General features: G+C 53.2%; 2 protein-coding genes across 4 annotated transcripts; one reads left to right on the forward strand and one right to left on the reverse strand.

Annotated features, from left to right (window-relative positions):
* Positions 1-936: 936 nt before the first annotated feature.
* Positions 937-11,613, reverse strand: VAMP4 (vesicle associated membrane protein 4). Of its 3 annotated transcripts, none has more exons than XM_062497401.1 (7): positions 11,391-11,613; positions 10,247-10,293; positions 9,895-9,942; positions 3,393-3,493; positions 2,797-2,876; positions 2,580-2,631; positions 937-1,558 (listed from the first exon to the last, which is right to left on the reverse strand). In XM_062497401.1, exons 1-7 carry the CDS (start codon positions 11,454-11,456, stop codon positions 1,530-1,532), a joined length of 423 nt encoding a protein of 140 aa, XP_062353385.1. In that variant the 5' UTR covers positions 11,457-11,613; the 3' UTR covers positions 937-1,529. The 3 variants fall into 3 exon arrangements, with proteins under 3 accessions (XP_062353385.1, XP_062353382.1, XP_062353384.1); XM_062497398.1 differs by having other exon boundaries at positions 9,895-9,945; XM_062497400.1 differs by lacking the exon at positions 937-1,558 and adding an exon at positions 2,340-2,395 and having other exon boundaries at positions 9,895-9,945.
* Positions 11,614-12,021: 408 nt separating this feature from the next.
* On the forward strand, positions 12,022-13,944 carry MYOC (myocilin). Its single transcript, XM_062497686.1, has 3 exons — positions 12,022-12,523; positions 12,953-13,072; positions 13,160-13,944. The coding sequence occupies exons 1-3, from the start codon at positions 12,022-12,024 to the stop codon at positions 13,942-13,944; spliced, it is 1,407 nt and encodes a 468-aa protein (XP_062353670.1).
* Positions 13,945-17,000: the final 3,056 nt, after the last annotated feature.

The raw sequence follows: 17,000 nt of genomic DNA on the forward strand, positions 1-17,000 counted from the left end.
CCTATACTTCAGCAGGAAAACCCTAGCTTGCCTTCCTGATTCCCACCTGGAGAGATCAGGTCTAGCAGAGGGGAAAAGCCCTGTTTATATTCCAGCTGGGCAAGAGAGCTTGCAATCACGTCCAGCCCTCCAGGCTGCTCTGCTCACTCCTAATCCCCTTCTCTGCATGGGGCAGCACTCGGGTGGAAATTGTACAAGGTCCTGGGGGCAGGGTCAGAGGAGGAAGCTGGGATATGGCACTGGAAATTCTCTGGGGCACCATTTATCCTCTCCAGAGTTATTTCAAACACGTGCTTAGCAGGACAGCTAAGCAGAAGCTGAAGCAGAAGTCTTCTCTCTCATTAGAAAAGACCAAAAACAGAACCAGAAGAGCTTGCCTCAGCTAAAGTGCCAGGCCCAGGGCTGGTAAGGAGAAGGCCCCAAAAATAAAGGGCTGACAGAAATGCCACCAGCACTTGAGATCAAGGCTGGAAACAGCCAAAGCACCACAGTCCCACCTATGGATAGAGAAGCTCAGTTCCTGTTCGTTCCAGCACAGGGATCCCTACAGCTCCCCAGTGCCCATGTCAGGGAATAATCCCCACCCCCCTGGATCACAAGGAAGCAAAATCAGCTGCTATTCAAGACCACAACCACCACATCATGGTGAAGGGCTCTAAACATGAACTGGACGGGTGTCAGGAGAATTGTTCTCCAGCTGTGTCTTTATATAATCGTGCTGCTTGCTGGGTTTTACAAGCATTTCTTACTTTTGGTTAAGAACACACAGAAACAGAGCATGCCAGCCTCACAGAGCCCCAAATGTCCTCCAAAACTTGATGAAAATGTGCAAAAAACTCTACGTGTACAGTCAAAAATAGGTTTACTGGAATGTCTTTAGTCACAGCTGTAAGTAGCAATACTGAAAACACTGAGCTTGTGCATTCCCATGGCAGAACCAGAAAGTCTTCTGGACTGTAGAACCTAGTTTCATTTTTATCTTTCACTTTTTTTTTTTTTACCTTTTTTTTTTGAACAAGAGAAAAACAACACCTTTGCAGTTGTCCTCATAAGAATCCACTCCCTGTAAGATATATTGGTATATTTCTCTTCAGACATTTATCACCTCCTTTTCTCTGATTCAGACAGAGTCCCCTCTGCCTTCCAGTAGGCAGCAGGGAGCTGCTCAAAACTGTATTATTATTATTATTATATTATTATTATTATTGTTACAACTTAACCATATATACAGATGGACCATAGGGGCAAGTAGCCAGCTCCAAACCAGAGACCCAGAACTCCACAAAACAGGCAGTTGGGGATCTGAATCTTGTATTATAAAAAAAAAGTCTGACAGCAGGAACAGGTACTGGACTAGAAAAGGGTTGTTTGGTAGTCCTTAAAATGCTCCCTCAGAACTGGCTGCTTGCCACCACCTCCTGCTCCCAGGAGAATAAACAACTTCCAAGCTATATACAGATATGTCACTTAAATTACACAGCAGTTGGGTTATTCCAGAGGCAGATCCACTGAAGCCTCCAGCTGCCCTGTCAGGAACGGTACTTCAGGACTATGGGGACTGCAAAACACAAAGGAAGAATCTCTCAGCACACACCCATCCCTGCCAGGGACTCCCCCATTTCTGCAGTGACAAACACCCAGCAGCTGCGAGCAGAAGTGCGTTCCCAGCCCCAGGCTAAAGCAATCTGCTGTCTGCACACATGCTGGACAACATATCCTGCTTCATTCATCTCCTTCCAGCTTCCCAAAACTAAACCAGATGGGATTTTCCATCAGTCTCAACCCTGCTGCCAGCTTTGCCTCTCCCACTGCAAGCTGTGTGTTAGAAGGACAACAGGCCCCAAGGGCTTTGCTGAAGCAACAGCAACAGTTAGAGAGCTGCCCCTGGACGTTTCAGTGGGAGGAAAACCTTCAGACCCAGTGGCACAGAAGAGCTGCACTGCCATGCTGGGCTGCCTGTATCCCTGGTGCATGTCATTCTGCAGGCAGAGGGATCAATTATTCCTGCCTGGAAGAAACATGCTCTGGTCATTATGTGCTGTTTGGTAGGAAAAGCAGTGACATCTCTGTTCTGGGGAGCTCCAGGGAAGGCAGAGAGCATGGGAAGGGACCAATGGCAAACCCACAGCAGCTAGTTGATGGAAATTAAGCAGTACATCAACTTTAGGGAAGAGCATTTGTACACAGCAGGCTCATTGCAAGGTGGCTGATACATATAGATGTTTCTGGAAGATATTGCTCTAACCTGAAACTTTTCCATGTACTGCCACCCGCCTTGGGATCAGTCATTGCCAACCCTGGCTCAGTACAAGGTTGGCAGGGCACTGCTGGTCTTTCTTTGGTCACATTCAGCAGGACTTGGTGCACGCAGAGGAGCAGGCTCAAACCCTTAAGCCTTGCAGAAGAGGAACACAGGATGTTCTGCAGGCACCCCTTATGGTGACTTAAGGCAGAGTGGAGCCCACGGAGTGGCCCAGGTGCTGTCCCTCAGGGACAACAGCACCACAGTGTCACTCACAGCACAGAGTGCCACCAATCTGTCCATGCCAGACACGCTGGGGTGACGTGGAGCTACTCACCGATGATGACGAGCAGGAGAATGACCACGACCATCGCTATGATCGCCTTCATCTGCAAGAGGAACACACAGCCACCTTACACAGGGTGCCAGGGGTAGCTGCTTCCAGCTGAAAGGAGGCCTTTGCCTACCAGCATGTTTTCAGCTAGGAAGCAGAGTTTGTCCACTGGCACCACCCTTCCACAGGTACAGCCCTGCCTGTTCCCCTTCTTGCTCACCTTACAGTCTCGCCACCACATCTGTCTCCGGAGATGCTTGGCTCTTTTGCTAAAAGCTGCTGCGTTGTCTGATAAACTGTCTATTAAAGGAAAAGAAAGAGTCAGTTCAGTGGTACACACACTGTTACAGCACCCGCTCACCTGTTCTAACTCCATTGTGTTCTATGCAATAAAAGACCCAAGCACAGCATGATTCACCAAAGCCACAGCAGGGTCAATGTGATGCTCTTCACCAGAGTGCACAGACAAGTCCCACTGTGCTCCTTTCTGTAGTGGCTGCTCTCTGAGGACAGGAACTTGCTCTGCAAGCCAGTGGACAGTGCCAGAAGACAGCAATCTACCTTTGCTTGAAGGACCAACTAGATCCCAGCACCCAGACACCTCCCAACTAATGCCTCTGCACAGAGCAGCAGGAAAAGACGGAGAGAGAGTCAGCAGAAAATCAGATCTGCAGCCCCAAGGCTGAGCAACACTGCTCTCAGGAAGGACGGAAATGTAAGCCCAGGTCTGACACGAGGTGTTTTCAGAACTGAACCAGGTTAACTTGTTCCAGCAGCCAGGGGACCAGGGCAGCAGAGCTGTGTTTGACATCACACCTGATTTATCCTGCAGGTCATCCAGGCGCTCGCCCCTTTCGATCACCTTGGTGATGTTCTCCTGCATGACATCGATGACTTCATCCACCTGGTTCTGGACACTAGGGCAGGGCAAAGGCAGCGTGAGAGGCAGAAGTGACCACCACAGCTGCCCAGCCTAGCGGGATCTGAGAGCTCAAACACAAAAATGAAAGGGCACAACAGTGGAAAGAGGTTGATGGGATGCAAAGAAAGCCAAAGGGATGACATTGCATGGGGTAGATCTCTGGCAATCCCAGTGAAGGGGAAGGGAACACAAGGGGTTCAGAGAGAGCACAGGGAAGTCAACAGAAGTGGGACACCCTCTCTAACACCTTTAACACACAAATGCAGTATGAAAAGGCACTAACTACTGTTGGTGGGCACCTCTCCTACAGAAGAGTTCACAAAGCAGAAAGAAGTATAAAAACCATACCTTATCTTTCTACATTTCATAGAACTCCACATCACACCTTTGCTCAATAACTAGGGGTGAAATTAAATCAGTTCCCTCCTCCAGGAACTGAGTTGCTAAATTAACTCTGCCAGGGGCATCAAGCAGATAGCAAAGAAATGGTTGATACGAACTAAACCAAGCTATAATTCATCTTCTCATAGGTTATGCAACTCTGTGTGTAGCCTGCAGTGAACAGTAGCCTAAATCACACCAGTAGGGTTATTAAAAATGTATTTATTCACTCCACAAAAAAAAACATACACTGGCAAGAGAAAAAAATTTTCCTGGTGGAAAAGTACTGCTCCGTTCTGGTTGGTATTTTGGAACTAATACACGCTTATTTTCCTGGAGACAGAAATGAGGATTTGCTTGAGGCCTGGGGGATAACAATACATTGCTTAAGACATACTGTTCCCAGAAAGGCAACAGCAGGGCCTTGGAGGCAACAAGACAGAAATAGCTCCAAAGAGAAACAGTGTATCCTCCCCCACAGCCATCACACTGGGGCCAAGACAGACTCAAGGCCTGTCAATGGGGCACTGCAGAACCAGAAACAGGGCTCTGTCCTTGCCACCATGCCTCTAATTAATTAATTAATTAGAGACACAGGTTCACACTGACCTATTTCTCCCACCAGCTATGTGCCTCTCACCAAGCAGACACCTGTGCTAATCTGAAACCAGCAATAGTGGTCACATCACTTGCTCACAGTTACTTACTGTTCCAAATAGAGGTGAGAATAGTCATTAAAAGGCACTTTTCTCCTCAGAAAGCTCTAGAAGAGTTCCACATCTCTAAATATGAAGTGGTTTCCCATCTTAGGCTTTCAGGTCAAGCTCTCCAGTACCACTGCACTGTGGCTTCCAGGGCTAGAAGAGCCAGGCAACTCCTCTGAAACCAATTTCTGAGTCAACAGCTGTGATAAGGCACATGCTGGACTATAGCACCACATGTAAAAATGTGCTTTATTTAGGATAGCATAAAAAAAGAACCTGCCTTCTCTGCTGCATCGCAGAGTCTGTGGGAGCAGCATCTCTCTGAACCCGCCTACACCATACAGTGGCAGCTCCCGCCCTCCACACTGACAGGAGCCGCCTGCCAGGAGCTCCTTATCTGGAGGGGAAGGGCACAGATAATCTCCAAAGACCTCTCAGCAGGAAGTGCCCCGTGCCCAGGAGCCTGTTCTGATCCACTGTTTGTTTTACAAAGTCCGAGGCGAGTGGAAGAGCTGCCGCTGCTGGCAAAGTTCGGAAGGCGGCACTGAGGATGCAGCAGGAAACACACGGCAGTGCCCTGTGGAGCCAGGTGTCCCACACAGGACACACAGCCCCATGGCCCACCCCTGGGGCACTGGGTAACAAGCAGGCATGTTCTGCAAGGGGCTTTCCTTACCTTGGCACAACAAGTCTCAGCCTGGAGCTGCCAGCGATGCAGCTACAGCTTGGAGCGAGAGGAAAAGCACCAACATCTGCTACCCCAGATGAGCCAACTTGGCAAAACCTCTAAGCCTCAGACATCGGCTTCACAAGCACAAGTCTATATTTACAGTATGGAAATGTTTCTAAAATAATTTTCTGGCTTGAATATAGGAAGATTTCCTCCCACAACAGATTTGTAACCAAGTTATCCGGGTACAACTAACAAGTGGGAGCACGCAAGGTTACAGTGCATCTAGGAACTTGCAGAGCAATTCAACACCACCTGTATCCCTGCCAGTGCAGATCAGAGCCTTGAGGTGTGCTGCTGCAGTCCTGGGACACCCCAAAGTGTCAGAGGCAAAACAAGCTGGTAACTTCAAGCTGCTGTGGTGGTTAACAGCATTTGGGGGAGAGCTATGGAGCACAGACCCTTACTGCCCAAGCTGCCTCTCAGCATTGTGTCTCTTCTCACTTGAGCTGCTGGCAAAATGCTAAGGGCCCTTGTTACCTACCCAAACCCTGGCAAGCTGTCAGCTGTCCCCAAGACAACAAAACTTTTCACAGATGGAGAATGGAGGCACAAAGAAATCAAGGTTTATGAACTCCCAAAAATGTTGAGGTGTTTGCTGCCATGGAACACAGATACATTTGGTTTGCCATCTGGGGAAAAAAACCCAACAAAACAACAAAGCAAAGAACAGGAGGGAAGAGACCAAGCCAGCAAAATTCAGACCTCCACACAGCACCTTACCCAGACCCTAAGGCAGCTTTTTCTTTCTTTCTACTCTCTCCCACCCTTCACTGCTGCCTCTCCAGGAGGAGGCTGACAAATGCTCAGCCTATGTATTAGCCCAGCAGCTTCAGAACAAATTCAAAACTTCCCACAAGTTTGGCATGCTTGAAGTAGGAAACTCAAGTCATATTAATAAGAAAATATTTTCTTGTTTTATTTGGCAAGAGGCAACGAGTCCTCTAACACAAAGTTTATTTCCTGTTGGGGAGCTGCAGGCTTTTGACACATACACTTCATGTGCTTTACTCCTGCCAGATTTCTAAGAGAAATAAAGTGGAATAAATACCTGCCAGGAAAGGGAGAAAGACAAAAACATGAAATATGTCTCCATGACCTTTTTTCTTACTAATTACTGCAAGCCTGAAGCTTTTAACAAGGACAGCAAGCGTACACCATCAAAGCAACACGATCCAACGGCACTTGGCTCACTTTAGACTCCTCTTTTCTTGTGCTCTGCTGTTCCAGAGTGGGAGGAAAAAGCTTTTCCATTTTTGGCCACACTGGGTTAGTTAGTGAAAACCTGCCCAGGCTGGTCAGGGTGCTGGGCTAACATTCTGCATTCTCCAGACACTGTAAACAGCCTGTGCACACACCATGGGATGTGCAGCCCGAGGCTGCTGCTTGTCTCCAAGCTGGTTGTTTGCAGCCATGATACACTCCAGTTTTCCACCCCAGCAATATTAATACTGTGTATTTTGGTGCAAATTACACCCAAACACCCCTGACTGTGGCAGCCACCCAGGGAAGAGGGAACAGAAGGGAGAGCCAAGGCAGATGGAAGGTACAGTGGCAGGAGGCCAGTGCTGCACAGCACTCCCCAGCCCTCTGCTGTTCCCAAAAATGGGGTAACAGTACTGAACCATGCCACAAAGCCCTGTATTGAAGTTGCTGCTTAGTTCCAGCTGGGAGGAAAACATCAGTCTATGCCTCCCTGAAGCCTTTCAGTCATTGAAAGGATTATATCCAACCATGATATCTGTCAAGGTGCTCTTGGTAGCACCTTCAGATGAAAGCCTGGACTGTGGCTGGGGTTCACTGCACAACCTGCAATGAGCCCTGGGAAGCTGCAATCAGTTCTTGCCTCAAGAGTTCAAACCATTCCCCAAACCTTCCCCCTGCTCAGGGGCTGCAGCCAGACAGAGCCACTAGGGCTTGGAATGCTGACCCCCTCAAAGCAGCACAACGGAGGATTCACAGAGACCAAGAGGTTCCTGGGGAACCCCAGCACTGTGCTGATCCTCAGCAGCAGCATGAACAAGAACCCAATGGCACAGTTCCCTGAAAGCACAAACATCATGAGGGAAGTGAGTCAAGCAGCACAGAAAAGGGGCTGATTTTAACAGAATTTCTGAAAAGAAGGTCTGTGATGAGAAGATCCTTTTCCAAATAAAAGAAATCCAGCTGGATGATGAGCATCCCACCTTCCCTTGAAAAGGCTCTCATGCACACAATCAGCACTCCTTCCAAAGCCTCAAAGCAAAGGCAGAGAAAGGAGACCAGCTCTCCCTTACCTGTTCTTCGTACCTTTGGGAAAAAGGATAAAAGCTCTTTAAAAGCTGCATTTCAGCTCCAGCCCACCCTGGGGATGGGAGGCCTCAAAGGGAGCCAAAGTGGCTCTCTCAGCTACCAGAGTAGAGTCCTCCCCAAGCAAGCAGCTTCCAGACACTTCAGGACAAAGCTCAGCTTGAAGGAGGCTGACACTTCCTCCTCTCACTGTTGCTGACTGTAACTTACCTCTTTCCTCTACAAGGTTTGCAGTGTTCCCCACAGCCGAGGCAGCCTTGAGGGTCTCTGCTGCCAAACACTCCACCTTGACCCAATCCATCCCCCTTTCCTGCCAAGGACAACTAGAAAAACTTTCCAGTCTTGCCCCTCACGTTTAACATGTTCTACACCTTTGCTCCCAGAATCCCATCACTTTTTCCTCTACCCAATTCTCCGTCCAGTTTCCTTTTACGCCCATCTTCACACCTCGTTCCTCCAGCCCTATAATGCCGTGACCTCTCTAGCTTTGCCCAGCTATGCCTAAGCTCTCCAAATGCTCAAATTCCTCCTTAAAATGCCTTTTCCTTCCAGTTTTTCAGCAGCCACCCAACCCTTTCTTTGTTGAAACAAAAACTGACTCACCCAGTGAGACGAGGCATTGATGCCTACAGCACAAGGGCTGAACTGATCAGAAATTTCATAGTGATCTCCATGACAAGAAGTGGTGACTTCACGGTGTAAGCGCTTATTAAACAAAGCAATCAACGCTGATGATAGTGGAAAATAAATTCTGTTTTGTAACAGATGCTCCATAGATGTAGCCCCTTGATAGCCTAAGGGATATATTCCATGCCACACCCACTACAAACAGGCAATATTTGGCAATGGGCAAGCCTCATGTGTGGGTCATTAGTCCCATCACACCTATGGACCCACCAGCTCCTGGCAAAATGCTTCTTTCACTTTTCTTCCTTTCCACAGGTGCAGTGTCCTTCTCTACCTAAGCCACTGTTCCCTTCTGCCAGGCTAAGATGAGGAGAAGAGAGGACAAGAGAGGACAAGAGAGGACAAGAGAGGAGATCCTGTTTTCTCCCACCAACAGGGAACACAGCAGCCACTGTAGGTGCTGCCTAGCACAGGAAGATGAAGGGATAGGCATTACCCCATCTCTACCTCTCTGTGGAGGTGAGATCCCACTCATAAACCTCATTCTCAGCTTTCTCATTCATTCCAGATCATGCCCTAGAAGGGAGGCTCTATTCACACTGGCTTACTCCAAAGAGCAGTTCCTCTCTACCAACAGCATCCTCACACTCTGGAGGGAACAGAGATACCCTGAAAACTCAGGGTGCAGCCACCTGCCCTCTGCCTCTTGTGCAGCTCAAGTGCCCTTCACTCCTCAAGATAACAAGCACAGCCTAATGCTGATGGCAGTGAGTCATCCCAGAGATGTGCTGGCTTCCTCCTGGGATGGAAACAATCCCCAACCAAGAGCCACACTCAAGCTGCAAACATGATCCAGTCTGAAGAATGCCCAGGCAGCATTCCCCACACAGATCTCTATCCTGGCTCCACAGAGATCAGCAAAGGAATAGGGCAACACAGACCAGGGGGCTGTCAGTTTCCACACATTTTGATTGAGTAGCACCACCACATCCTTCACACGAAAAATTGGAGCCCTGAACAAGCATCATCCAGGAAATTACTCCATGGGAGAAGGATCCAGACTGTTCACTCCTTCATTCTTGCCCCAGTCCTCTTCCAGCTGTAATGGTTTCCTGTTTTCCAGCTGCTTTGACCCCAGTGAGTCACTGCTCATCTCCAGGTCACCTATATCAGATTTTTATCTGAAGAAGAGGACGCTAGAGGAGCAGCTGCTGCCCAAAACCGATGGTCCTGGTGTGTTCCTGACCACTTTCTTGAAATGTTAAGGAGCTTGTTACAGGATGAGGTAAAAAAGCCTCAAAAATTAAAGAATGATGCTAGGAAAGGTTAAAATTCAGGGTTAATGCTAGAGAGAAATAACCTCAGAAAAGCATGGAACAGGTCACCACCAGAACACAGCAATGGCTTCAGAAACTCCAGTAAGCTCCTGTGATATAATTTTATCCCTTTCCCTCTGTCAACATACAATTTATTGACAGGCTGCATCAAAGCTAAGATTTCCTTTAGCTGTGGACACATAGGGTAGGACATGTCAGTTAGAAGAACACAGGCACAAGGAATGTTCCTATGATGAGCTACACAGAAATACTCTGACAAGACAGCAGCAGGAGCTCACAGTGCCAGAATAAATTATTCTCTCTGTGACACTAAGGAACAACAACTTACTGCCTGATCTTGTCATTCCTGGGTCCAAACCTGGGTCCAGAAGGCCCTCTCCTGCAGGCAGAAAAGAGGAATCAGGACAAGAGGTACAATGAAAACATGTTTTTAAACACACCCAGAAGATACAGAGGAGAGAACCAACACCTTGTGCACAGAAGATTGTTTTCATACCTCCCATGGGTCCCTCCCATTTCTTAGGATGCATGGGACATCTCACTCTTACAAAAGGTCACACCTATTAATTCATGCTCAAGGCCAAGGCTGTGGAAGAACATCCCAAAGGAATCAAAGGTTTTCATTCCCAAGCCCCCAGTCTCAGAGCTGCAGGCAGGTATGACACTGCATTCCAACTCACAAGAAAAAGTCTTCCTCTTCATCAGAGTCTTCCTCCAAGAGGTTCCTCTGCAAACACAGAAAAACCATCTCATCAATAAGCAACCACCACCTCACACACACATATCCAACTCAGCATCCTCTGACAATGGGGAGACCCTCGCTGCTTAAGGGACAATCCCCAGTCCTGCACCCAAAAACATCAGCATCACCCACAGCCACCCTGGGCTGTCCCATCCACATAGGAAATCAGATCCACTCCAGGTTTGGAGGACGTGGTTTCTTCAAGATCTGATGGCAGCAGGTGTAAGAGGGATGACCACAGAGGAACAACACTGAAGCCTGAGCATTCCAGACAAAAACTTTTCTGCTTAGGGTCAAAAACAATCAAGAGGGGGAGGTGACACACTAAAGGTGTGGGCCCAGGGACCCAGCAGATGGTCCTAGGGGTACCAACACTTGCTGCTTTCCTGTATGTAGATCTGGGCTCCCACCTGTAAGCCTGATGTTCTGATGTTGAAGCTCACCTACATTTGCATCCTGTCACGTTTGCTCAATCAACTCAAGCAAACGTGCAACACTATGCAATAGTTCCAGCCGCTGCTTCCCTCAGGGGAGGAGCAATCTGCTCTTGGCAGCTCGGGCTCTTGGTCTCGCTGACAGCTGTCAGGAGCTGCAGCAGCATTTCTGACCACAGCCTAATGTGAACTTCAGCACAGCCTGACCCCAGCAGGTTAAATCCACTTTGTCCAAACCAAGCAACTGCTGGGACCTGTATTCAAACGTGAGGGGACCGTGGTGATAGGAGAAAAAAAGTCAGCTGTAAAGCACAGGTTGACTTCACTCAAATCCTTCAGCCAGCGTGGGCAGCAGAGCCAGGCCGTGTCTCTGTCAGGCTCTGCGGAAGGGCAGGAGCACACCGGCGTCTCCCGGCCACAGATGCAGCCTGAAGGAGCCGCAACAAGCTCCCAAAGGAGCCGTACCGAGACCGGCGTGACACACAGGGACCGCGGCTGGCGCTCGCACAGCCCCTCGCTCCCTGAATGGCGCTGTCACCGCGCTCCAGGCTGCTGGGCCCCGGAGGAGAACCGGCCAAGGCAGCCCTACCGCGGGCACCGAGCCCGGCCGCCCCACGCCCAACCCCACGGGACAGGAGACGCACTCACCCGCTCGCTCTTCACCGAGCCCGTCACCTCGTCGTCGTTCAGGTGCCGCTTGAATTTGGGAGGCATGGCCGGTCAGTGCCGCGGGGCTTCGCGTCCGGGAGGAGAAGCCTGGAGGGGAGAGCAGGGAGCGCCCGGCAGGCCCAGAATAGGACCCGCCGGCCCCGCGCTCACCGAACCGGGCCGGGCCGGACCGGACCGGCGGGAAATGGCCGGTGCCGGAGAGCCCCCGTCACATCGAGCGTGCGGCGCTCCGCCCGCCGCGCCGAGCCGAGCCGAGCGCCGAGCTGCGGATGGCGGGCGGGCCGGGGGCGGGGCCACGTTCGGGGAGCGGGCGGGGCCGCCCCGGGAGGGCGGGGCCACTGTGAGGCGGAGCCGGGGCCGGCGGGTTCGGTTCAGGCTCCGGTCCCGGTCCCGGCCCCGAGCGGCCCCCGTGGGGCTCGGCCCCTGACTCGCGCGCCCCGGCGTCACCGCTGGCACGCGGCCTCGGCCCCGGGGAGGCGGCGGGGCAGTGCCGGTGACCCCGCAGGCACGGGGAAGGTTCCGGCTCGCCCGCCCCCCGCCTCCCCGACCCTCTTGCTCTATAAATGCGGGTGCCGGGGACCGGTACGCTCAGAGCGGTGGTGCCGAGGCCATGTTGGGCGTCTGGCTGCTGCTTTGGGGTTCCGTGGCCCTAGGAGGCCGGGCGGACACCGCCTTCCTCCGCCGCGCCCATGACAGCTCCGGGCACTGCACCTACTCCTTCACGGTCGCCAGCCCCGTGGAGGCCGCCTGCCCCGAGGCTGCCGGCGGCGTGCCCGAGCTGCGCGCTGAGCTGGCCGCCCTCACCGCCCGGCTGAGCCGGCTGGAGAGCCGGGAGCGCGGAGCGGGGGGCTCGGGGCCGCGGGGAGCCGAGTCAGGGAGCGCACGGGACCCTCAGCAAGTGGCCGTGGCCGCCCGCCTGGAGGCTGCCTACGGCGAGCTGCTGCGGGCCAAGTCCCGGCTGGAGGAGGAGAAAGGGCGGCTGGAGCGGGAGAAAGAGGAGCTGGGCAGGCGGCTGGAGAGCAGCGCCCAAGAGATCACCCGGCTACGGGCCTCCCGCTGCCCCCCCGGCAGAGAGGGCCCCGGCCGGGACACGCTGCGTGCCCCCGCCAAGGGTAAGTGCCGGGGCTGGGACCCCTGTGTGTCCCTGCCGCCGGCTCCTCGTCTCCGGCCGAGTCCCCGTGCTGTGCACCTACCGCTGCTCCCCGCTCTTGGGGACCCTGGTGGTCTCAGCCTTGCTGGGAGGTCGCAGCCCATTGCCCCGTACCTCCCTTCCCACCCCGCCTCATCCCATCGCCTGCCCCGCAGCACAGGGGGCATGGAGGGTACCGTACTGATCTCGGGTATTAGGAGTTTTCCCCCAAAGAGAATGCTCGCAGATGTGTTCTGCCGCAGTGGGATGGGGCAGCGAGCTCCTCCTGCCCAAGGCATCGGCATTTCGGGGGGCAGCAGCCCGGCACGGAGCCCCCCGAGGGCGGCAGGAGCAGGCAGGCGGTGAGGGGGCCGGCTGGGCGCCGCTCACGCTGTGCCTGACCCCGCTGCAGCGCCGCGCTGGGAGCCGCAGCCCCTCAGCTACCAGGAGCTGCAGTCGGAGAGGACCGAGGTTCCCGTGTCGCGGCTGCTGGACGAGACGGCGCTCGGCCGCCCCGGCAAGGAGGACTCAGGTACGGGCACGCCGGGCCGGCCCCGCGTCCCGCTGCTCACGAAGGGCTGGCGGTGACTCCTCTGTGTCCCGTCCTGTCCCCGAGCAGGCTGCGGTCAGCTGGTGTGGGTGGGAGAGCCCGTAGTGTTCGGCCGAGCCGACTCCATCGCGGGCAAGTACGGCGTGTGGATGAAGGACCCCGAGCCCGTGCCGCCTTTCACGCGGGACAACACCTGGCGTGTGGACACCGTGGGCACCGAGGTGCGCCAGCTCTTCCAGTACGAGGAGGCCGAGCAGCTGGCCCGGGGCTACCCCGCCAAGGTGCACATCCTGCCGCGGCCCCTGGAGAGCACGGGGGCAGTCATCTACCGCGGCGGGCTCTTCTTCCAGCCCCGCCATTCCCGCTCCGTGGCCCGCTACGACCTGCGGGGAGAAACCATCACGGCCGAGAGGGAGATCCCCGGGGCCGGCTACCACGGGCAGTACCCCTACTCCTGGGGGGGCTACACGGACATCGACCTGGCGGTGGATGAGACGGGGCTTTGGGTCATCTACAGCACTGAGAAGGCCCGGGGAGCCATCGTCCTCTCCAAGCTGGACCCCGAGACGCTGGAGATCCGTCGGACCTGGGAGACCAACATTCGCAAGCGGGGGGTGGCCAATTCCTTCCTCATCTGCGGCACCCTCTACACCGTCAGCAGCTACTCGGCGCCCAACGCCACCATCAATTTTGCCTACGACACTGCCACGGGCAGCAGCCGGGCCCTGAGCATCCCTTTTGAGAACCGCTTCCGCTACCTCAGCATGCTGGACTACAACCCTGCCGAGCGGCGGCTCTTTGCCTGGGACAGCTTCAACATGGTCACCTACCCCGTCCGCCTGTCCCGGGCGTGAGCCGAGGCTGGTTCAACCCCCGGGCCCCTCGTACGTGCCTTGGCACCCTGCTTCCCTTCCCATTTCCCTCGGCACGGCCGGGAGCGCCACCTCGCACAGCCTGGGCTTGGTGCTGGGGCCACACGCTGCCCAGCCACATCCCCTTGTGCTCAAGTGCAGCAGAGAGAGATGAAGCGCTGCTTCACAGCCTGGGAGAGTCAGGGAAATGCATCTCACCAGCCTCGGTGGGTTTCGGATGGGTCGCAGCAGTACCCTGCCCTGAGCGGCTCCAGCACCCTCCCTGAGCCTCCAGCCTAGCCACCCCGAAATTGGAGCAGGGCATGGTGAGGGCTGGGCAAAACAGGGCTGTGCAGGAAGATCCTGCCTTAAAATAAATGTTTTTCCCTTGTCGTGAGCAGCGATCCCCTCTGTGGGGTCAGGGTTTGTTTCCAGGCTCAGGTCCGGCAGAGCTCTCATGCAGAGATCCCACAAACTCCGCTGGCATCCTACACTCACGGTGCCCAAGGGCATCCTGGAGCTCAGCCACCTCCGAAAATCATTGGGTAGGCTCAAAAGCAGCAGAAAATACAGACACACATTGCACAAGCCTTGTTTTATTGAGAGAGAGAAAAAAAAGGCAGCCAAGAGAGCAGGGGTGAGGAGTGCTGGCAGAGCATCCTGAAGCCAAGTGGCCTCTCTGTACCAGCCCTTCCAGCCACATGCTTGAGCTTTACAGGCCATTCCAGGCCAGCAGCTCTCCCCACATCGGTCCAGAGCATGCTGTTTTATGTATTTTTTGTAGACAGCTTGTAGGAGGAGGCTTCTTTCCCCCTCTGCCATTCAGGGCAGCAGGAACCACATTCCTCAGGGGCTGCATTGGGTCCTGGCTCAATAAGCACTGCCCAGCATCACTGCTACCTTGCACCTCGTCTTTCCAAGCCTGTTTTCCAAGCAGTGTGGTGTGCTGGTGCCCTTCTTGATGCACTTACAGGCTGAGGGTGCTGTTGGGGGGGGAGCTGTAAAGCTTTGAGCATGAAAAGGGCCACATTTTGGAAGGCAGCTTCTGACAGCAAGACACCAGGTACTGGAGCAGTGCAAAAAGGACAGTGGGACTCTTGTGATAATCAGCCACAGGGATTTTCAGTGAGACGCTTCACCCCATTGCTGTCCTCCTGATACTAACACTCTTGTCTGAAGTGTAGCACTGTATATTTGCATATCACAATGAAGCATTTGGTTTATCCATCATCTCCATGCTTTATTCTGGAACAATACGTGATGGTTGTAAAAAGTGAGATGGTATGTGTTAAGGTATGTTTGGCAAGCTGCAGGCTGGGCAACAGGTGGGAGCCCAGCATAAAGAGGGAAGAGGAGGCTGAAATAACCATTAATGCTCCTGGGCAGGCCCAGAGCCAGGCTGGGAATCTCACCCAAGCCAGGGCCAGTGAAGGCGTCCCCGTGGCCAGTGATGTCCCCAGGATCCGCAGCAAGCTCAGCCCAGGTGGGTCAGGAACGCATCACCCCTGTCACTGTCCCACACAGAGCTGGGGAGCCCTGGGGCCAGGGCAGGATCTGGGTGAGGGCAGGGGCTGGGCTGCAGCCAGAGCCAGCAATGCCCAGCAAACCTGCCACCAAGGATGGCAGAAAGGCATTTCTGTCCCAAAACAGGATGGAAGGCCGGAGTCCCCCTTCACCCTGCAGCTCCCTGGGGGTGCGAGCCAAGCCCCGGGATGAAAGGCAGGGTTTGTGTGGAGCCCCGGGGAGCAGCAGCACCTCGGTGAGCCCAGACACCAAGTGCAGACAGCTTCCCCCCCCACTCCCCGCACCAGGGCTTTTCAGGCTGGCAAGTCCATCTCTTAATTGACTGAGAAAATAAAGGAAGACAAGCCAATGTACACACAGGATTTCCAGAAAGCTGGGCTGGAGCTGAACAGTGCTGAATACACTGCTTTACTGAAGAGGCTTTGGGAAAACAAGCCCTCCCTGCCCACATCCCAGCAAGAAACCAGCCTGAGCCCAGAGGGGTTGCTGGATCTGGCCCCAGTCACATTTAACATCCCTCTGGGCTCTCGCCCTGGACAAAAGTTACAATCTTTTCACAGCCTCAACATTATTAAGGAAAAAAAAATTGTATTCCCCAAACAAAATTGTTCCCTAATTTCTGTGAGGTTCAGCACAATTATTGCTGATGATCAGAGTCCTAGAAAAAAGATCACACACCAAATCCCACTCAAATTTAAAAAAGCAAGAGCTACTCCAGTGTAAATAGCCAGGAGCAAGTTACCCGATTAAATGTCATAAAAATATTCAATCAACCGGGGTCAATGACTGAAAGCTCCACCTGGCTTCAAAGGCAGCTGGTGTGGTTTGGGCTTTTGGAGAGGCACACATCAAACCTGGGTTATTTGGAGGCACAAAATGCCCAAGCATTTACTTTTAATGAAACTTGTGCAGAAACACTCCCCTTGTTCTGCTCTGAGCACAAAATAGTTCAAAGCCTGGTACATTCCCACAGCCAACTGTGGGAAATTCCTCTGACTTCCCAATGGATTTATTACTACAGAAATAACATTAATCCTTTCAACAGCATTTCCTTAAAAATAGAACAGTCTGGTGAATGAGTTCCCATTCTTGGGGTGTCCCTTTAAGATGAAACAGGCTGAAGGCAACCTCAAAGCAGGAAAGCATCACCACAACTCAGTTACTTTTACAGCACATTTCTAGATGGAAGCAGTGTCCATCCACATTCACTCAGTTCCCCACGTCCACTCTCCTTTCCAAGCATTCCCTGCAGCTGTGCTCATACAGATCCTTGTGAAAAGATTTACCCCGAGTTGGCTGCTCAGAAGTTCTTTCTGCCCATGGCTGTATTTGTGGATCCCAGCACCTTCGATTTACTCCATATTGCCGCAGTTTCACCCTGAACAAAACCAGTCTGGGCAGGAAAGGACTCCAGCTCCTCTGGTGGCCCCGGTGTTGCTGCTTCCCAACACACCCCAGGCTTGGCAGCGACACCTCTGACCCAAGGTCATCCTGCCCACCTCCTGCTGGTGGCTTGCAGAGCCACCCCAACACTC

The sequence above is a fragment of the Cinclus cinclus genome, chromosome 8, assembly GCF_963662255.1.
Source record: "Cinclus cinclus chromosome 8, bCinCin1.1, whole genome shotgun sequence".
In the NCBI taxonomy this organism is placed as follows: domain Eukaryota; kingdom Metazoa; phylum Chordata; class Aves; order Passeriformes; family Cinclidae; genus Cinclus; species Cinclus cinclus.